The sequence below is a fragment of the Heliconius melpomene genome, chromosome 16, assembly GCF_056956725.1.
Source record: "Heliconius melpomene rosina isolate 202511_hmr_F chromosome 16, ASM5695672v1, whole genome shotgun sequence".
NCBI classification, from domain to species: Eukaryota; Metazoa; Arthropoda; class Insecta; order Lepidoptera; family Nymphalidae; genus Heliconius; species Heliconius melpomene.
In genome coordinates this window covers 5707090-5727570 of record NC_140404.1, presented here as the reverse complement: position 1 = coordinate 5727570, position 20481 = coordinate 5707090, and the positions used below count along the sequence as shown (strand labels likewise).

The following is a 20481-nucleotide window of genomic DNA, read 5'->3' as shown; positions in this document are numbered from 1 at the left end:
CACAGCCTGGGCGTCTCAACGTCGCGCTTTGCGCGACGTCATCGGGGACGACCTTTCCCTGCCGGCCGTGGTCAAGGCCATGGCCGGTAGCGAGACGTCGTGGGACGCGGTCTCATCCTTCTGCGAGGCAGTGGTGCTCGAGAAGGAGTCGGCGGAACGGGCGAGGGAGGCTATTGCCGAAGTCGCCATCCGCCGTAAGAGACCGGGTCGCCGGAGGGCGGCATACGATCGCCGCCTTCCGCCCTAATGTGCCAGAGGGCGGTCAGCTTGGGGAAGCTGGCCGCCTACCAACCTGGCCCGAGTAGGCGCGCGCAGGTCGCTCCCGCGCGCTACTCCGAGCAGGCCGTCGAGGGTGCCCACACACCCTTGGCTCCGCGACGTGCCTTGCAGGCTCCCGCCGCCGCGATTCGTGGACGATTCTAGTCCCCGCGTCTCGCGGCCAGTGGCGGTCGAGGAGGAGCACCGTGAGGTTTTAGTGGGTATGCGGACGGCCTACATCTGCCTAGTCCGCGAGTCCCACATAACCCGCTCGAGTCCCCACTCGGGCCGGTATCCGTAAAAGGATTTCCTCACGTTAAAAAAAAAAAAAAAAAAAAAAAAAAGGATACCATGTTTCCGCGTTTCACAGAAATAAATAATATCTTTTTGTATAATATTTGTCTTCTTCAAAACATAAAGGAATGTTTAGCTAACCCTTTTACCTTTTTGAGAGAAAAATTCTCAAGCCAAGAGTCACAATAAATTCAACGCTACATGTAGAGATTTACAATCCTTGACCTCTTAGAAGATGTTCTTTTATATACGAAGATACGTTGTCCGTTAAATTGAAAGAAACATGTATTTGAATAAAAATATTGTAAATCACAAATATGATTTATTAAAATATTTTAAAATTATAAACTTTAAATTCATTAAAAAAATATATTTATCTTGTTGTATACTTAAATTTTTATATTAATTTATTTATCTATGTTTCTTATTAATAATCTTAATTTAAAAAAAAACTGGACAAGCGCGAGTCGGGCTCGCTCACCGAGGGCTCCGTACAAAACTGGAGGTCTTGACCGTTTTCTAAAATTCAGGCTTAGCTTAGCCAGAGCCTTTCATCTGACACCTTACTTGAACTAGCGGCTTCAATATCAATTTTTACCTGCTTTTTAAGGCTATTATTTTTTTGATTTAACCTCAAATGTATAGGTTTCAGATTTTTTCCTAAGCTAGTATTACCTGTAGACGCTACCTGCCAAATTTCATAATTCTCTGTCACCCGGTAATACTTTAGTTTTGATTCCCTTGATATTGTCGAAATACACGTTTTTTGCTATTTAAGGCTATTATTTTTTAGGATTTAACCACAAATGTATAACAAATTTCCAGTTCGTAAGTAAATTTAATTAATTAAACATGTAAGCGACACCATCATCCTTAAACGAGGACAACGAATATAATCGATAAGCCTTTGTGAAAACAAATATTTAAAATTGCATTAAGCAATATAATAAATATACGTTTTACTTAGGCAAAGACAAATTATATTTTTTTACGCAACAAGTTCAATAAACTCGACACTTCATCACGTTGAACCTTCAACGTCTATTTATTTTCGACGACTCTATATTCTTATATTTCAATTTCAATTACTTTTTAGGTAAGATTTTTCTGTAACAAATTAGTTTAGCCTGTGATTCTACCCTGCTAATATATATTTTTATTTACATTAGTTTTATCTACTAGTACCCTGGGATCCGGCCGTTGAATCCTGCATAAACGAGTTTTCTTAATTAAACCTATATTAATGAATAATACATGATTAGTAGAACAGATTACACCTGGGTTGCCTGGAAGAATCCTGCCGCAATCACCTTTAATTTCATTTTTTCGTAACTCGTTTTTGGAGATAATTGCACCAATACGTTTTTTATATGAATCGCACATCATTTGAAAGATAATCGCATAAGGAATTGGAAAATTAAGGGTTGCCAGCTCTCAGTCTGCCGCAAGTCTAGGGTTGCCTGGTTTAAAGATGTCACTAAATGTTAATAATTTGCACTCATGTGTTTTTTTAATGAATTATATATCAAATTAAAACTTATTTTTTTCTGAACACTATAAAACAGGGTTGCCTGGAAAATTCCTGCCGCAAACTGGGGTTGCCAGCGTTTGAAATATTTTATTCCGGTTCCGTTTGACTATGAGAATAGACGATGAAATGCGCGGTCTGCCCCATGTTTTAAAGTAAAATATTATATAATAGAAGGTCAATCTTAAAATCAATGTTTATTCTAATTGTTCACCTGTTATATGATGATTTTAATCATATTAAGTACACGTAGAAAAGTATTTAAAGATGATATCATCCTTATTTTTCAAGTAAAATAATGAATGTATAATATTGAGTCTTTGCAAAATCTATTTTCTAAATACTAATATTTATTTAAATTACCATTTTGAAACAACTAAAATATCTAATTAAATAAATGTTTACAAATATCGATCTACTATAAGCTATTAATATACATACATATACATCATGTTTCCTTAATATAATGAAGGGTGACCATTATTGCGGATATTTTTTAAATTAATTATATTGAAAAATATATTTCAATGAACTCTCTGTCTCTCTCTCTCTCTCTCTCTCTCTCTCTTCATCCTCTACTTGTTTGATTTGACAACGCTTGCCGCAACTTTTTTTTTCTCACGCAACTTTTAATAATTTGCATAGGAAAAAAAAATATATATATAATAGAATTATAATAAACAAAACTAAGTTAGCAAAGATTAATTCCAAGAAAAACTATTCAACTAATAATAACTATTAAAAAATTATAAATAAAAAATTTCACTAGCAAGAACTTGTGCGTTTATGCTGATAGTTTTTAAGGCATTTAGGTCTGAAAGAATTGTTCTTATAATTATAATAAAGCACAATCACTCCTAACGTCCCTAACTTAGTGTAATCAAAACTGAGGCAACTATCCCACTGCCACAATTGTCTAGATTTTATTCTGTATTAGAAGTTATTTACATAGATAAAAATATATAATATTAAACATTAAAGTATACTTACGTTTTGCATTAGAAAATAATTAAAAAATACTTCTTTATATTTTTGTTTTAAAACAATGAACTTTTTGTAACACTGTAAATGATAACCGTGCATTGTGTCACTATTAAAAAAAATGTCACTGTATTTAAAATTCATTTTTTGGCGAAACAATAGCATAATTTTACACTTTTGGAGAGATTCCTCGTTAAATTCTATCACATTTTCACTCCGGCCGCGCAAAAAACACATCTTCATTTTTGTCAAGTAAAAACGTCTTTACTCTAAAACGAAAGGTAAGTAACTAAGTAATATGCTCAAAAACAACTCATTTGGCCATCTGCCCTTTTATTGCATTTAGAAACAATACATCTTCGAAAATAATTTTATTGCATGTGGTTTGCTTTGTTTCGCGCTGCAAAATGTTTATCTATAGTAAAAAATAGCGAACTAACTAATTGATATTTGCCGACTCCTGGTCATAAATCGTAAATAGCGTTTATTAGTCGGCATTACTGCCGAATTTTCTTGGAATTAATCTTTGCTAACTTAGTTTTGTTTATTATAATTCTATTATATATATATATATTTTTCCTATGCAAATTATTAAAAGTTGCGTGAGAAAAAAAAAGTTGCGGCAAGCGTTGTCAAATCAAACAAGTAGAGGATGAAGAGAGAGAGAGAGAGAGAGAGAGAGAGAGAGAGACAGAGAGTTCATTGAAATATATAATATTTTCAATATAATTAATTTAAAAAATATCCGCAATAATGGTCACCCTTCATTATATTAAGGAAACATGATGTATATGTATGTATATTAATAGCTTATAGTAGATCGATATTTGTAAACATTTATTTAATTAGATATTTTAGTTGTTTCAAAATGGTAATTTAAATAAATATTAGTATTTAGAAAATAGATTTTGCAAAGACTCAATATTATACATTCATTATTTTACTTGAAAAATAAGGATGATATCATCTTTAAATACTTTTCTACGTGTACTTAATATGATTAAAATCATCATTTAACAGGTGAACAATTAGAATAAACATTGATTTTAAGATTGACCTTCTATTATATAATATTTTACTTTAAAACATGGGGCAGACCGCGCATTTCATCGTCTATTCTCATAGTCAAACGGAACCGGAATAAAATATTTCAAACGCTGGCAACCCCAGTTTGCGGCAGGAATTTTCCAGGCAACCCTGTTTTATAGTGTTCAGAAAAAAATAAGCTTTAATTTGATATATAATTCATTAAAAAAACACATGAGTGCAAATTATTAACATTTAGTGACATCTTTAAACCAGGCAACCCTAGACTTGCGGCAGACTGAGAGCTGGCAACCCTTAATTTTCCAATTCCTTATGCGATTATCTTTCAAATGATGTGCGATTCATATAAAAAACGTATTGGTGCAATTATCTCCAAAAACGAGTTACGAAAAAATGAAATTAAAGGTGATTGCGGCAGGATTCTTCCAGGCAACCCAGGTGTAATCTGTTCTACTAATCATGTATTATTCATTAATATAGGTTTAATTAAGAAAACTCGTTTATGCAGGATTCAACGGCCGGATCCCAGTCTATAGTTTTGTATTGCGGCTTACCAGCTATTCTTCTTTATTTACATATAAAATTTTAATTAAAAAAATCTTTTTATATGTATACTAACTTAACCTGGACTAAAAAAAAAACAATGAGTCTCATTTGAAAAAAAAACAATGAATTGATCATATTATTTGTTTATATGTTATTATTATATGTTTTCTTTATATTTTTCTGTTGTATTAATGAATATCATAATATTATATACGTGAAATATCTCATTTAATCATTCTTAGACGATGGAGGAAAAAGGTTTCATGGAATTATTTTCCATTTTTCCTAAATATGATTATTTTATAATAGAAGAAATATATATTAAAGAAAAATTATCATTTTTAGATTTATCAAAATATTTATTACCTACTAAAATAAACTCTTAACGAAATAAAATGAAAGTAAACAACATTAGTGGTCGAAATTCTGCGACTAGAAAATCACATTAATCAAGCTCAAAAGAGCCCTGTTTAGGTGACAGCCGCAGAGAGGTCGGGGTGAATTTCATTTAGAAAAATAAAATAAGATTTTAGCCTGTTGAAAATTTTTCAGGAAAAAGTAGTGGAAATACATTAGAAAAATCGCGTGGCTTTACTAGCAATTTGAGCCAACTCCGTTTTAGCCCCAATCGCACCTCGCAAATTCGTTTATCCCACAGGGACCATTAACGAGTCGGGATAGATTGTGACCTATTGTCCTACTAACGTTACTTACCTTTTCACTAAAACGTTGTTTTATTATAGAAACTGCTGTTCAGCTTCTGTAACGTCTCGTATTATGAAAAGTAAGATGTGTAAATAGATACTGGTTTTGTAGAGACATACAAATATAATATTTGAGGCCAGTCGTCGCGCAGGGGCACAAAGGGTTCTGCAAAACGACAAACGAACGACCGGTCGTGGGTTCGATCCCCACTAGAGGAAAGGAAATACTTATTTAAATTTATATTTTCATTTCTTCGTTCTGATAACAAGGTTAAACGCGGCCTTGACTTTAGCGAATCGACACGCATTGTCTCGAGATTTCGGAAAATATTTTCGGAGATTTTTTTTTAAATTTTTGATACGAATCATCATTATTGTGTTGAATTCTCTACAATATCACAGTTCCTGAATTATAGATAGCAGGGATTTATTACTTAATAATTTTTGAACAAAAATATAACTTGGGGTGGGCTTTTTGGACTCATATTATTAAAAACCTACCTACCAACATTGGGATAGAATATTTTTTTATATAAATAAAAGTTCAATATAAAGTCCTATTAGGATTTCCATATAAAGAGGATCTCAACAATTAATGTTTTAGATGAAAGGGTCATAATAGATCCTACTGATTTCGTAACCTAGAACAGTATATAGTAGCTGGTAAACATATTTCTAGTAACTTTTTGTAGTAGTGTGTAGTTTTAGTAGTGATATAATATGTGTACATTGTACATAAAATTTATATCTAACAGGGGGTTGTAAGTACACTCTTTAATTAAATTGTTCAACAACTTTTACTTCATGACGACATAAAATGGCGGTCAACTTAAAACTATTACATTTCATGAGATCTTCAAAGTACGGAAACCAGAGAACTCTAACAAATCACTTTAAACCCATTTAGTACTAATAAAAATTTCAGCTTTAGTGAGCCCTAGGCTCCTAAATGTAATTAAATAGTTTCATACGTATTAGAGTAGTTATACTTCATAGGCCGTCGTGGCATAGGGGCATAAGTTTGCGAAAACCGTAAACGCTACAGTTGTGAATTTTATTCCCACTTGAGGGAATAAAATATTTAAAAATTGTATATTTTCGTTCTGGTAACGAGGCAAAGCGCTTGCGTTGAGTTTTCGCCACTCAACACGGAATACCTCAATATTTCAGCGGAAACTGGGTTTTCCAGGTTCTCTATGTCTACCCTGCTGGCGTTAGCTGGTGCTGGCGTTAGCTGGTGTTGGCTGGCTTGGTGCGGCATGCAGCGTAAAGCTAATATTACAAATACTATATATTATTATATCAGTATACAAGAAAACCAAATCTATTTTTTATAATATACAATAATGGTATTATTTTCATTTTTTATTCCTAATTATCTCAATTAAACTAAAGAGCATAGTGCTAATGACTAGAATTAACTAGAAAAATAACCAGAATTTTGCATAATACAAATGTGCTAGTAGTTAAATGTTAAATAAGAATATATTCCTCAAAAGTTTTTTTATTCTTATCTAATACTAGCGGACGTGCGCAGCTTCGCTTGCGTATTTAGGGGTGAATTCTAATAACCCATGAAATATGTATTCGATGAAATATTTTTAAGAGTCTAAATTTCAAATTTTATAAAAATCGGTGACGATTTAAAGATTTTTCCATACAAACTTTCAACCCCTTATTTGCACCCTTAGGGGGTGAATTCTAGAAAACCATGAAACACATGTTCAATTAAATATTTTTAAGAGTCTAAATATCAAATTTTATAAAAATCGGTGGCGATTTAAGAATTTGTCCATACAAACTTTCAACCCCTTATTTGCACCCTTAGGGGAAGAATTCTAGAAAACTATGAAACACGTATTCAATTAAATACTTTTAAAAATCTAAATTTCAAATTTTATAACAATCGATGCCGATTTTAATTTTTTCCATACAAACTTGAGCCCCTATTTTACCCCTTTAGAGTTACAATTTTTCAAAATCCCTTCTTAGTGGATGTCCAGATTACGAAAGTAAACATCTGTCCAAATTCCACATTTCTACGCACAGCGGTTACGGCTGTGCGTGCGTCTTACCTCAGTCAGTGAGGACAAGTCCTTTTATATATATAGATAAAGAAAAAAACTAGTTAAGTTTCTTACAGTGTTATTATATTTATATAATAGATAGAAGATAAAATTCATGTAGTAAATGATGTTAATTAATATAATTAATTTGATAATTTTAATATGAAATTTAAGCTTAAAGGCTGTAAATGTTTTAGGAGGGTAATAACGTATAAATATAAAGTTCGACCCAAGAGGCTACTTGTTGACTTCTCTCTTACTTATGTTCCGAGTGGATGACTTTTAACTTAATAATTTATGCTTACTTTACGACAATCCCTTTAAGTACTTTAAAACACTTAAAATAAATTATAGCATTTTATATAACATCATTGTGCACAAAGTAATAAAATTTTCCTTTATTGATTTTTTAAAATATTTCCGAAGATTAACTCGGACAAACAGAAAGACAAACATTTTGGTTTTGTGTATTTATAACTGCATGTACTTGGAGAAACACATCAATTTCACTTTAATTTATATCAATTACACTATTTTAATATTGTTATCAAGGAAATTTCTTCGCATTTCATAACAATCACTTCTCGCTTCGAAATAAAGACTTTTTAAGTATCTGTTAATGCTTTTTAATATAATATTAATTGAAAGCAAGACTCCATCGACATTTTGCCATATTTTCTTTTCATAAAGAACAAGTTGCTAAGCGGAAAATAGAAATATTTACTATGAACGTCACCCTATGTCGCTGTACATCCCCTTAGATGTCAGCCTGACAGAGACATCGGATATTTCTAAATTGCGATATACTTATCTGACGCGTCCATTATTATCAGCCAACATTTCTGTGCTATATATAAGGGCAATTTAAATCTTCCTAAGGGTAGTAATATATGAAAAAAGTTATAAATTTATGTTTCGTACATTTTGTTACCCTCCTATATAGACGTCTCAATTTCATTAGCTTCTTTAAACGTTTGTTTGATATAAGATTAAATTATTAATTAGTACCACAAACAGTTTTGTAGAGACAAAGTCAAGTATTTTTAACTACAACAGATAACTGATCTGTTATCTAAGTGAGAAAATTAAAATAATTCACTCCTTCTAATGGAAATCAAACATACAACCGTCATGTTTACAGGCTGACCCTATGCCGCTAAGCTATGACGGCCTCTAATGGCATAAGATCCCATAACATGAATCTCTATCTGTTTTTTTAATGAAATAAAATAATTAATTGAAATATTTCAGTTGTGCCAAATTGCCAAGAAAACGGACACTCAAGTTTACTTTAAATTGAAAATACGACTATATATTCGTGTAAAAACAATTAGTTTATAAATCCTATCCTATACATTATAAAATATTTTAAAAATCAAAGAGTTTTTAAATATTAAGAAGATATTCAAATATTGACATTCATTTCAGTACTAGAGGTCACAAAGTGAACTGCGCCTAAAACCATTGAGGCGTGATGTTCTGATAAATGTTAACATTAAGTTAACCAAATATCGAGTTAGAATAACAGTCACGTAAAGATTTATAGAAAGTTTATTTAAATGAAACACTAAAAAGAACTTAAAAATTGTTAACATTTTCACAAAGACTACAAATAACGTTTACCTACGCTACGTATTACTCCCAATTTTCATGATAATAACAATTATTAAAAGTAAATCTAATTCAGTTTTTTGTAGATTTTTTTTCATAGTTAGCAGATAAAAGCAGCTTAAAATGTGTCAATTCAACGAAACTACAATTTAAGGACGCACGCACTTACGCACAACTGCCTTTGTTGGGCATATACTGCTTTACCAAACAAGAATTTATTATTTTTTTTATTTTTTTTTATTAGCTGGTGCTAAAATCTTGGAAAGTCTATAAACCTTCGTTGAACAATCAATGGTTGATAGTAGGGTAAAAAAATATAAATAGTAATTTGTTACTAAACTTTGCTAATCAACCCTTATTTTTTAATTATGCAAATTGCAGTAAAAAATATTATTGCAGAAAAATATTTTCTTGTCGCTTGTCGCAAATAAATATTAAGAAAACAGATATTGACCCTATTCACACACACAGTGAGATGAGAAAGAGTTTATTCATAAAATAATATTTGCAATATCTAAATACTACTTAATCTGTTAAAAGAAAAGGCCGAGCTGCCCTGAAAAGATTTTGTGCTCCTTTTCAGGATGTTGAATCTAAATATTCTTAAAGCGCTAATTGCTATTTGTTTTTCTTATAAATTGCTACTATAACAGCTTTTAATGCGAAGTAAAATAAAATAGAATAAAAATCTCTAAACAATATATAAGAATTTACCTTTCTCGTAATTATGAAGAAAGAAGCGTTTTCTAATGAAATTAAACAATTTGTTTTTTAATTTATGTCTCGAAAAAAACATGCGGAAAGTAGAAAACGGAGTATCTTAACACTATATAGCAATCTACACATAAATAAGATTTTAACTTGTGCATCCAAGACAAAAAAACTTCTGTAAAAAAAGTATTATTACCAAGAACATTAATCATACCTTTGCCGCTTTGGAATCCACATTCGTACGGAATGCGTGAATGAAAACACGCTGCCTCTGTAGCCACGTGATTCAGGAGTTAGCGATCGTGGCTGACGAAAGATTGTAATAAATTATTAAAATATATCGTAATAAATATATTCAATAATTTCTTTCTTGCTTTCCTCTGCTTCCAAGCATATACGAAGGAAACTGGTTCTTTAGGACAGCGAAAAGCTGACACTGAACGATGCTTATTTACTTTACTACGTTTAGAATTTTTTAAGGCAGAGGGAACTTAGTGTTAAAAACTTCGAAACGGATTTTGGAAATTAAAATATTAAATATTTCATTTCCTCGAGTGGGAATCGAACTCACAATCGACCACGTTTATTCTTATACGCTCTCTGCTTCATTGGCTTAGACAAATTATGTTTTTCTTGTTATCCTTGTTAATGACTTAAAATTATTATAATAATCTCAACAAATATTAATTATATTTATTATACATACAAAATGCATTGTGGACAACCAATTTATCCACTGATTTAGCTATAGGTAAATATTGTAAACGTTATTTATTTTAATTCATATATATATATATATCTGTATGGTAATTTGAAATGGATACAGTCGCTCTAATCGTACGTTTACACTTTGATCAACCAAATCTTCAGCTTCATTTAAAACTCATTTGGAAATGATTAATTCCCTAAAAATTGTTTTTATATTTGCTTTATATTTCAATGTCGATACATATACCTGCCGGCAGCACCGTCCGTGCCGTCGAATAGAAATATTTAATAAAGAGTTGTTATGACACATTCTAAGGCCCGCATTTATAGGTCGCTGTAACCTCCACCTTCTTTGAGGGATGAATCCGCCTCTGGGAGGTATGTAAACAAAAATGGCATTAGGACGAATTTCACGAGATTCATGCTTTCGAAAACTACAAAATATACTATACGAGTATATTATAAAATTGAACTAAAAATATATTACTATTAAATAAAATTAACTCACATTTCGATTTAACTCATGAAATATATCAATATCAAGCCGTACAAAGTCTTACGATAAATCTTCTCATCGCGTCGGTAAATTAATATTTGTTCTGAAATAAATATATATATAGGTCAAGGTTTTTATGAAACCAAAGTACTAAGTCCGTCCTAATATAGGAGCTGTAAACATAATATAATAATATGGGAATCCCCGAAAATCCGATATTTATACGGTAAAACAGAATTATTAAGCTTATTCTAAAAGTTTCTCGGATTTGTGGTCTGTTTTTATTAAAATAGGGCCTATTGAGGGATTTATTTGGGACAGATGACCAATAAATAAATATATTCATGAAAGATATGAGACGAATTTTGTGTTATATAATTTTTTCTTATTATGAGTTGATTAAATTATACTTATACTTATATAATATATCTACATGACAACTGGTCTACCGAGTTCTACTTTGATAAAGAGAAACAAATTGTATTTACATGTATTCACTTACCCCGTATAATTTTACACATTATTATTAATAAAAAAATGTAAACAAAGGGCCAGCTCAATTAACTGCAAGAACCTGTATTTTAATAATAATAATAATCAATAAAAAACAATTTATTTATCCTATCTAAATGAATTTGAACAGAAAGTATTGTATGCCATCAAAACTACAAATATTTTTGTACCAAATTTTGAACAAATTACATAATAACACTTAAAATTCTTACCCCTGTGGTTTTCCCTAAGCGCCAGAATTTGGGGGCTTTCAACGGTCGAGTGTGCTGACACCTTCACCCTCAAGACCAGCCACGCATCCACTACTCCTGTATTGTGGGAGACAGTCATGCGTGAAGGTAACCACTGACCATCAGGTGGTGCTCCTGCTCGTAAGCACCCTTTTTATCCGTAGAATAGAAGTACGCCTTAGCATTAAGCTAATTTAAAGAAAATTGTTTGTAATTTTAATTTTATATAGATATAGATAGATCTATTAAATTATTTACTTAAAAATTAGGATTAAATTAATAAATGAAACGGTAATTTTCCATAATAAGAGATTCAAAATTTCGATGACATTCGAGAACTGAAATGCCACAATACGTGAGTCGATAAAAATATAATTAACGTGAATGATTAGGGATTCGAGGAAATGAAATATTTAATATTTCCATTTCTCCGCTCTGTAACACTAGGTTCCCTTTGTACCCTGTTATGTGTGGGAGAGAAAGATTAGAGAGTATAGAGAAGAGTAGAGAGGGTGGAGTTAAAAAAAAACTATATCCACAGAATATTACCAGAAGTCGTCTCATTAATTCATCTGTTTAACGCATGTGTACCTCCAGTAGTCGCGTTGTTTATTTAACTTGCATAGTTAATCACTTTCAGTATGCTTCAACTATTCAAAGCCAATTATTACATTTAAACACTATTAAACTATTCATTTACATGTGAAACGAAGTTTTTGTAAATCTAGATATTTGTTGGTAGATGTTTGTTTATGTAATCTATTTTTATATTTAATTGCTGCAGAGAAAAAAATCACTTAACCAATTATTATCAACTACCAATGAAACTATTTAAATTTTAAATTATGCGAATTTAAAACGAATTTTGAAAGCTTTTATTTAACTTGCAATGTATGTATGTATAAATATTTAATATCCTCAAATTAGAATGGAATCCACGACCTGCCGCACTTACAGTCACACGTGTCTACTCCTGCGCCACGAGTGGCCTCATAAGATAAGAATAAGAAATAATTTAAAAGATATATAAAGATAAGATATCTATTTTCTATATTGTAATATATAATTTATTAACGAAAGTAAAACTAACGCGCTCACGTTACATTCGTTACATAAAACACCACCATCAATTATAACGATACCCAAGGCTATTAATGCCCCTTATTAATTTAAATACTTTCGCTAACTACTTATATATGTATGTATTAGAGTTAATATGTAGAGACCGTTGTGGGGTAGTTGTGGGTTCGATACTCACTCGGGGGAATTAATGATTATTTATTAATATCTTCATTGGTTTCGCATTGGTATTCGTATGGTATTGGTATCAAGGTAGAAAAGTGTGGGATTAAGTTCCGCCATTTAAAACGCAATGCCTCGAAAACTTGGCGGAAAGTGGGGAACGAAGGGTCATGACACTACGTTCCCTCTGCTACTCTACTCTACTATATGCGGGATACAGCGTGAAGTCGAGAGTTAACATAAAATACCTAAAGTATAATATACCCATAGATTATTAAATAGGTACCGATTTTAATATATTTAGCTATACCGACTGGACTGGCTGGAGTTGGCTAATTCATCTTGGTAGAGTGTAAGTAATAATAATAAAAAAAATCAGCTTCACAGCAGGGCAGGCAGAGGGAACCTAGTGTTAATACACTCCGTTCCCCACTTTCCGCCGAATTCTAGCGGCATTGCATATTCAGATGAACTCAGGGCTTTAGTTAGTGCCGCTGTGCCACGACGGCCTCAATAATAATAATAATAATATATTTTTTAGTATACACCCAAAAATAAAATAAAAAAAGAAATTAACAACAGGCGACCTTATCGCTAAAACAACATCTCTTCCAGGCAACCTTAAGGCATAGGACCTAAAGGAGATGAGAAAGGGGTGGGGGTGGGAATAATAAATACAATAAAACATACAATTTAAAAATATATATGTGTAGTACATACGTTTTTATGAATAAATATCCCAGTTATTAGGTACATATTCGTGTATTTTTACAGCGAAATTATATTTGAGAATACACATCTTCCGTAATAAAAAGCAAAATTGGGATCTCTAAATTTGCGAGAATTCTCTGAATGCATTTCAGAATATCCTCGCGAATTTGGAGAACACGGTAAAAATGTGGTAATAGAGTAAATCTTATGACATGATAGGGAAAGCGTTCCGAACTCAGGTCCTAATTGGCACTAATTGTAAAAACTATCTTTTTCAACTACGAATGTGGTTATGTTATATTCCCGCGACGAATTCATTTTCATGAAACAATAAGTTACTTTAAAAATTTTAAATTGAATTTATTTAATATCTTTTTTTATTAAATTAGCTAAGGCACCTTTTTTTTAGATTTTAATTTAATATTTCATAAAATTGTATTTCATTTTCATTATAAACAATTGATTCTATTTCTATCTCTATAATAGAAAAATGCAGAAATATCATAAATATTTAATTATCTCATTATGTATTTAATTATCTCATTATGTATAAATATACATTGCATTTATAATAATTTATATAATTAAAAAAATTGAAAAATTGGATCCCCCACAATTATCATTTTCATATCATAATTAAGCAAAAGGACATTTAATGACTACTAGGACAATCGGCACCGCTTACTTCCCACGCTTCCCGAGGACCTGGCCGCGAAAGTGCTCCCCTCCAGTTTCCTAGGGTGGGCTCGATCACACTAATATATAAACTGAAAACCAACATAAGCAATTCGAGTAAACAGTTTCTCGAAGCTATCAACGGCCGTCCCCGCCTCAACATGCGAGGGATCTGGAGCCTAGTGGTCAGTGCTATTTAAGAATTCAATTTTTTTCTTTAAAAAAAAACATACTTGAAAATTTCTTAAGTGTGGTTAATTATTTCAATTTATAATTATTTCTAAGGTTCATATACCAATTTTAATTATCTTTTCTCGTAAGGTAAGGTTTAAGGCTAAATAGGATTCCGATCGCTGGAGCGGATGTACCCCGTCGAACTTCTTTGAATCTAATTACGACTTCACTTTTTTTATCGTTTCGTTTAGTTCGATGACAATTTCATAAAAAAAAAATGTAATCATATTATCATTTCTAGAGCTAATTGATAAGCAGTAATTATTATTCAAAAATTTAAAATTAAAGTAAACATTAGAAGTGTGGCTTGTCAATTTTAAAACTGGTAGCCAAGTTCAAATATTGACGATCCGACAAATTATATAGACGCAGTAATTCACACTTATGTAGTAGCCAGTGCGTGTTTAGTTAATAGTTGTTAAATATTTTGTGTAAACTAATAAAAAAGTTTTTTGTACAGTTAAATTTGATTAATTGGTTAACGACCGATCGTTTGAAAGGTTTTCATTTTTCTAGTATGTCTAATAATGGATGATTTTGTCGTTACTTTTTTATTTAATTTTTATTTTCATAGAGAGAGTAGTCTCAAATACTCGGCCTTTCAGTTTTTCATACCAAGATATTGATAATAATGTGTCTGGTGTGTTATTTTGTTTAAAATATAATAGGTAATTATTTATATACGAAAAATATTTTTCTTTTATGTCTCTCTTCCCGAAAACCATAAAAAATAATAACCATAAAATTGCGCGAGACAGGTGGTAATAGTGTGTAGTCCAGTTTGTCAAATTATATTACAAAGTAATAATTTCACGTGTTACATATATATATTATTTTCTAGGATGCCAATATTTATCCCTTTATAAAATTTTCAAAAATAAATACAAAATAATTCATTTACATAATTATCATATTCGTCAATTTCATGTTAACAATAGAAGATATTACATTAATTAAATGCGGACGTCAGTGATGTTTATACATACAGCTAATTAAAACGTGCGTTTTTCTAATAATCGCATTATATCCGCTTTAAACACAAAAAAATATGTTTATTGAGAAACAAAAACACTATCGAACACATCTTAGTTCCTCACCGCGGGTCCCACCATTGTCTCTGCCGCCATTCAATTCTTAACAACTGTTAACTTACACGGTTTTATAACTAAATCTATACTTCTAGATAAAATATGTAATATTTTCTATAGTTCGTTAGTATATAATATTCTTTAATGTAAATTAGCTTCAATGCTTCAGTAGGCAGAGACAACCTAGTGATAAGACACTCCGTTCTCCATTTTCCGCCGAATTTCTTTAAGATTGCTTGAATCGATAAGACCGCCTTTGGATTCTGTTATATTCTATAAAAATAAATAAATCAGCTTCACGCTGTATCCCGCACTCAACAGAAAAGACAGAGGGAACCTATTGTTAAGACACTCCGTTCCCCACTTTCTGCCAAATTCTGGAGGCATTGCGCGTTGAGTGGCAGAACTCGAGCTTTGCCTCAACACCAGAGCGAAGAAACGGAAATATAAATGTAAATAAATATTTCACTTCCTCGAGTGGGGATCGAACCCGCAACCGTCGCGTTACAGTCACACCCTTGTGCTGCTGCGCCACGACGGCCTGTATTCTATAATAATGTATAGTATTAAATATTTGTTTCGATGTTTGTTACGTAAGTTGATTTCTTTTGGTTCCGTGTCAGATCACGTTGTATTTGGGTAACAATTATACGTAATGTCTACGTACGAGGTGTAGGTGTACGTGGCCGAGCAAATACGGTGTATTGCACAATACGAGTGTGTACGCGTGTGTTTGTGTAACACTATGTGTGTGTATGTGTGTGTGTGTGTCAGAAATTTCGGAAGCACTATTATTAATGACTTATTGAATCGTAAAACTTTATGAACCGGATGTGTATTGTTCATAGTAAACTCGTCTATTACAATATTAAAACTACATTTATGTATTTATACTATTTTTTCATATTCTCAAATTCTCAAATACATAATAATAAAACAACGTATTCCTAGTAAGCAAAATAATATTTCTTTACACAATTCATTTATTAATAATTTGCTTCAATAATTTAATGACTCGTAGAAATTTCTAGATTGTCAACTTGGACAAGATCGTCAGTTAAAATCAGAAACCTCTTCTAACAGGAAGTAGTTCCTCGATAAGATCGCAACTGGCGTATGAATGTCCATTGTCACTTGTGAAACTCTTACATAATATTACCCGAGTACCGTACATTATTAGCCAGATGCAAACTATCATAATAAATATAAATAATATGGCACTTTCACGGTATTTTACAGCTTTTACATAATATTTGTGTATTTTTTTTATATTAGCTTCACGCTGTATCCCGCACATAGCAAAAGACAGAGGGCATATGATGTTAAGAAACTCCATTTTCCATAGAATTCTGGAGGCATTGCGTGTTGAGTGGCTGAACTTAACGCCGCGTTTTGTCTCGATATACATTTTTATTAGAATTTTTGTATTTAAGTTATTATGGCAACCAGATACCTAATATTTACTTGATTTTTTTTTAGATAACAATACACGGAAATCGTAATATTATTCAAATTTAAACACATTCGAAGTAATTAGCTTCTTAGTAAATGTTGCAATAACTGTTGCCACTTAAGCGTGTTTATGTAACATACACACATACATACATACGTACTTTAAAAAGTTACTTTAAAAAATTCTATGCACCGACAGAGTAAGGAGAACTGAACAACTTTCACTAAGGTCGCCATAACAGCTTGGAGTACATTACTTCCTATTTCGTTTAAAGGACCGGTCAGAGATTTAGACCCACTTTCCTTTTATTATTCGTTCGATATTATTACGTAATGAAACATAATTTATGTAATCCCTATATGTATGCGAGTGAAATTGTTTGTTACGAATGCGAGCCACGAAAAAGGTCATCGTTGTCTAATTTTATGATCGTTTGTTCTATGGTTCGTGCCATTTATGATGGCGCTTTGACTATTGTGTATTTTTTTTACAGCTTCACGCTGTATCCCGCGTGTAGCGGGTTAGCGGGAAACTAGTGTTAAGACACTCCGCCACATTTGAGTGGCTCGAGTAGGAATCGAACTCCCGAGCTGTAGCGCTTACAGTCACACGGTTTCGCCTACCACTGGCCTCATTAGACATGTCTAATATAATAGAATTGTTAATAATATAGGATTTATAATATAATTTGAATGTTATATAATATAATTGATTGAATTGAGTAATTTTCGTAGCGGATTTTTTTATTATTAAATTGTAATTGATATTAAACTGGATTTTATTACTGGTTTAATATCCGTTGAGGACCATAAAATGTGTTACGTAATACGTATGCATATTTTTGTGGATTACTAATATGATAATTTTATTAATATAACAATGAATTTATGTAACATAATTATTTTATGCAAATTATACATGCAAAGCGAAATATATGAAGTTGAATTGTTTTTTTTATTGTACTTTTCATTTTCATTGTTACAGATTACCGTAGCGGTAATTCTACAACTCGCTCTAGTATCAGGAAAGGCGTTAATACCGCAAGATCAACAAACTCAGCAGGAGGTGGTTCAAAAAGATCAAAACAATGCACAAAAACGAGTCGGATATGACTACCCAGTGCCCCCAAATGATTTAATCAACCCTTTTCAAGATCACGATAGCCTTCATCCGCATGATGATCACCATGAAATTATTGACGACCACGGACATGATGTTCATCAATTAGAAGAACATCACATAGAGGAACATCACGAGCATCATGAACACCACGATGATCATCACGATCATCATGATCATCACGACCCTGGATATTGGAAAAAGAAGTTGATATGGAAGCCTGGATGGAAAAAAATTTGGAAACCAGCCAAGAAACAAATCTGGAAGCCATCCTGGAAAAAGATTTGGAAGCCTATCTGGGTACCCACAAAAGTGCCAGTTTGGAAAGACATAAAGGTTCCCGATTGGAAAAAAATTTACAAACCAGATTGGAAACCCATAAAGGTACCTGCATGGAAGGAAGTCAAAGTACCTGACTGGAAAAAGATAACAGTTCCTGTATGGAAAAATATCGTAGTTCCGGGATGGAAAGATATTCAAGTACCAGCATGGAAAAAGTTATGGAAACCTGAGTGGGTTAAAGTTGGAATTCCTGGAGAAAAATATCTAGGTAAGGATCATGAAGGTTGGGAATATACATCGCATGACCTTTGGAAAAAGAAGCTTATTTGGAAACCAATTTGGAAAAAGTACTGGAAGCCAGCCAAAAAGCAAATTTGGATTCCTGATAAGAAATTAATATGGAAAGACGAATGGAAACAAATCTGGAAAACAGAAAAGCAACAAATTTGGATTGACGATAAGAAACTAATTTGGAAGGAAGCTTGGCAACAAATTTGGAAACCCTCGAAAAAACTTATCTGGGTACCTGATAAAAAATTGGAATGGAAAGAAGCCTGGAAACAAATATGGGTACCAGACTGGAAGGAGATCTGGGTACCTGGAGTAAAGAAGATTTGGAGACCTGTCTGGATATCAGAGTGGTTCCCTTCACCTGATCACCACGAACACGTGCATGGTTGGGATAGAAATGATAACAGTTTGGCTGCAAGTCAAAAATCGGTGGCTGTTCAGCCAGCCCCTAAACAATTAGAGCCTCAGCAAAAAGTACAGCAACAGCCAGCGTCGCAGCAACAGCAGGCGACGTGGCAATTCCCAAAATAACTTATTAAACTTTTAATCATTAATATCAGTTGTGTGTAAATATGAGTCAAAGATTACTTGTAAGTTCTGACTTGAAGAGTACACGAAAGATGAAGTCAGGGCCTGTTGTATAAGGGCAACATGTCGAAGAAACATTCGCATCGCACTTGACAGCATTGCGAAGAAATGTGCGTCCGATGCGATTGTGTTCTACTTCTATGGTACAAATTGTTACGATTTTTGTTCTTGTGGAAAGCTTTAATAGGTTATGAAACACTACAGTAACGAGTGCTTCAACTATTTTCGGTTTTTTATTATTAAAAGTAATAAGTAAATTGCAATTATGGAATCCCAATTTACAGTCGATCCATCTCGTTTGCTGTGACAGCAATCAGATCCAGAATATCAGATTTCATTCTCCATTAGATCGAAGATGTTGTTATTAAATGAAGCTATAACGAGGCTATAATAAATTAGATCGTTCGTGATTGCGAATTCTCTCGCTTCCTGAAATGATATCTACGAGTTACCATTAAATAAGTCTCCAACTTGTTTCCATTTCAAATACTATTAATAATGAGTGGCTGTCTATTAAACTTATTGATGAACTATAAATTATTAGTATTAAGACTGCCATAATTATTATTAAATTAATCGATCACAACGATTCGTCTAATATTTTTAAAATATATAAAGTAAAAAAAAAATTCTCGATATTTACGAGATTCTTTACCCACTGAATATTTTGTTTTGTTGAATTGTGTGTATTGTTAAGTTTATATTTAGTTGTAAGTTTTTAGATGATATAGCGGAACCAATGAAATAAAGAATAAGATTTTTTTCATGATATTTTGTATTTATTTTTAAACTGACCTTCTTTCAACTACTAATATAAGTTTGTTATGATTTTTTCTAAGAAATATCTATATCTACGCTATACGGAACTCTAAAAAAGAGATTACCTGTTGAGGTAATATCCACTTTAGTAAAGTTTTGGAAGTAAATATAATCTATATTATATATATATGCTTTCTTATTGAATACTATCACTTTATAAGGAGGTCAATTTACAAATTTCAATTTTTTATATAAAATGGTATTGGTACTTTTACATTTTTACGTGTATGTACGTCATATAAGTATATGAAATAACTCGATTACCAGTTAGGATGTACTCGTATAT

General features: G+C 32.1%; 1 protein-coding gene across 1 annotated transcript; it reads left to right on the top strand.

Moving 5' to 3' along the window:
- Window positions 1–14433: 14433 nt before the first annotated feature.
- Window positions 14434–20145, top strand: LOC146530793 (uncharacterized). The gene is made up of 2 exons (XM_085199294.1): window positions 14434–14506; window positions 18081–20145. Exons 1-2 carry the CDS (start codon window positions 14483–14485, stop codon window positions 19317–19319), a joined length of 1263 nt encoding a protein of 420 aa, XP_085055420.1. The 5' UTR covers window positions 14434–14482; the 3' UTR covers window positions 19320–20145.
- Window positions 20146–20481: the final 336 nt, after the last annotated feature.

What these genes read in the sequence shown, in the direction of transcription:
- LOC146530793 (XM_085199294.1), top strand. Translation starts at nt 14,483, where the DNA reads ATGCGAGGGATCTGGAGCCTAGTG. An exon ending in GAGGGATCTGGAGCCTAGTG is followed by an intron (nt 14,507 to 18,080) that starts GTCAGTGCTATT and finishes TCATTGTTACAG; the next exon opens with ATTACCGTAGCGGTAATTCT.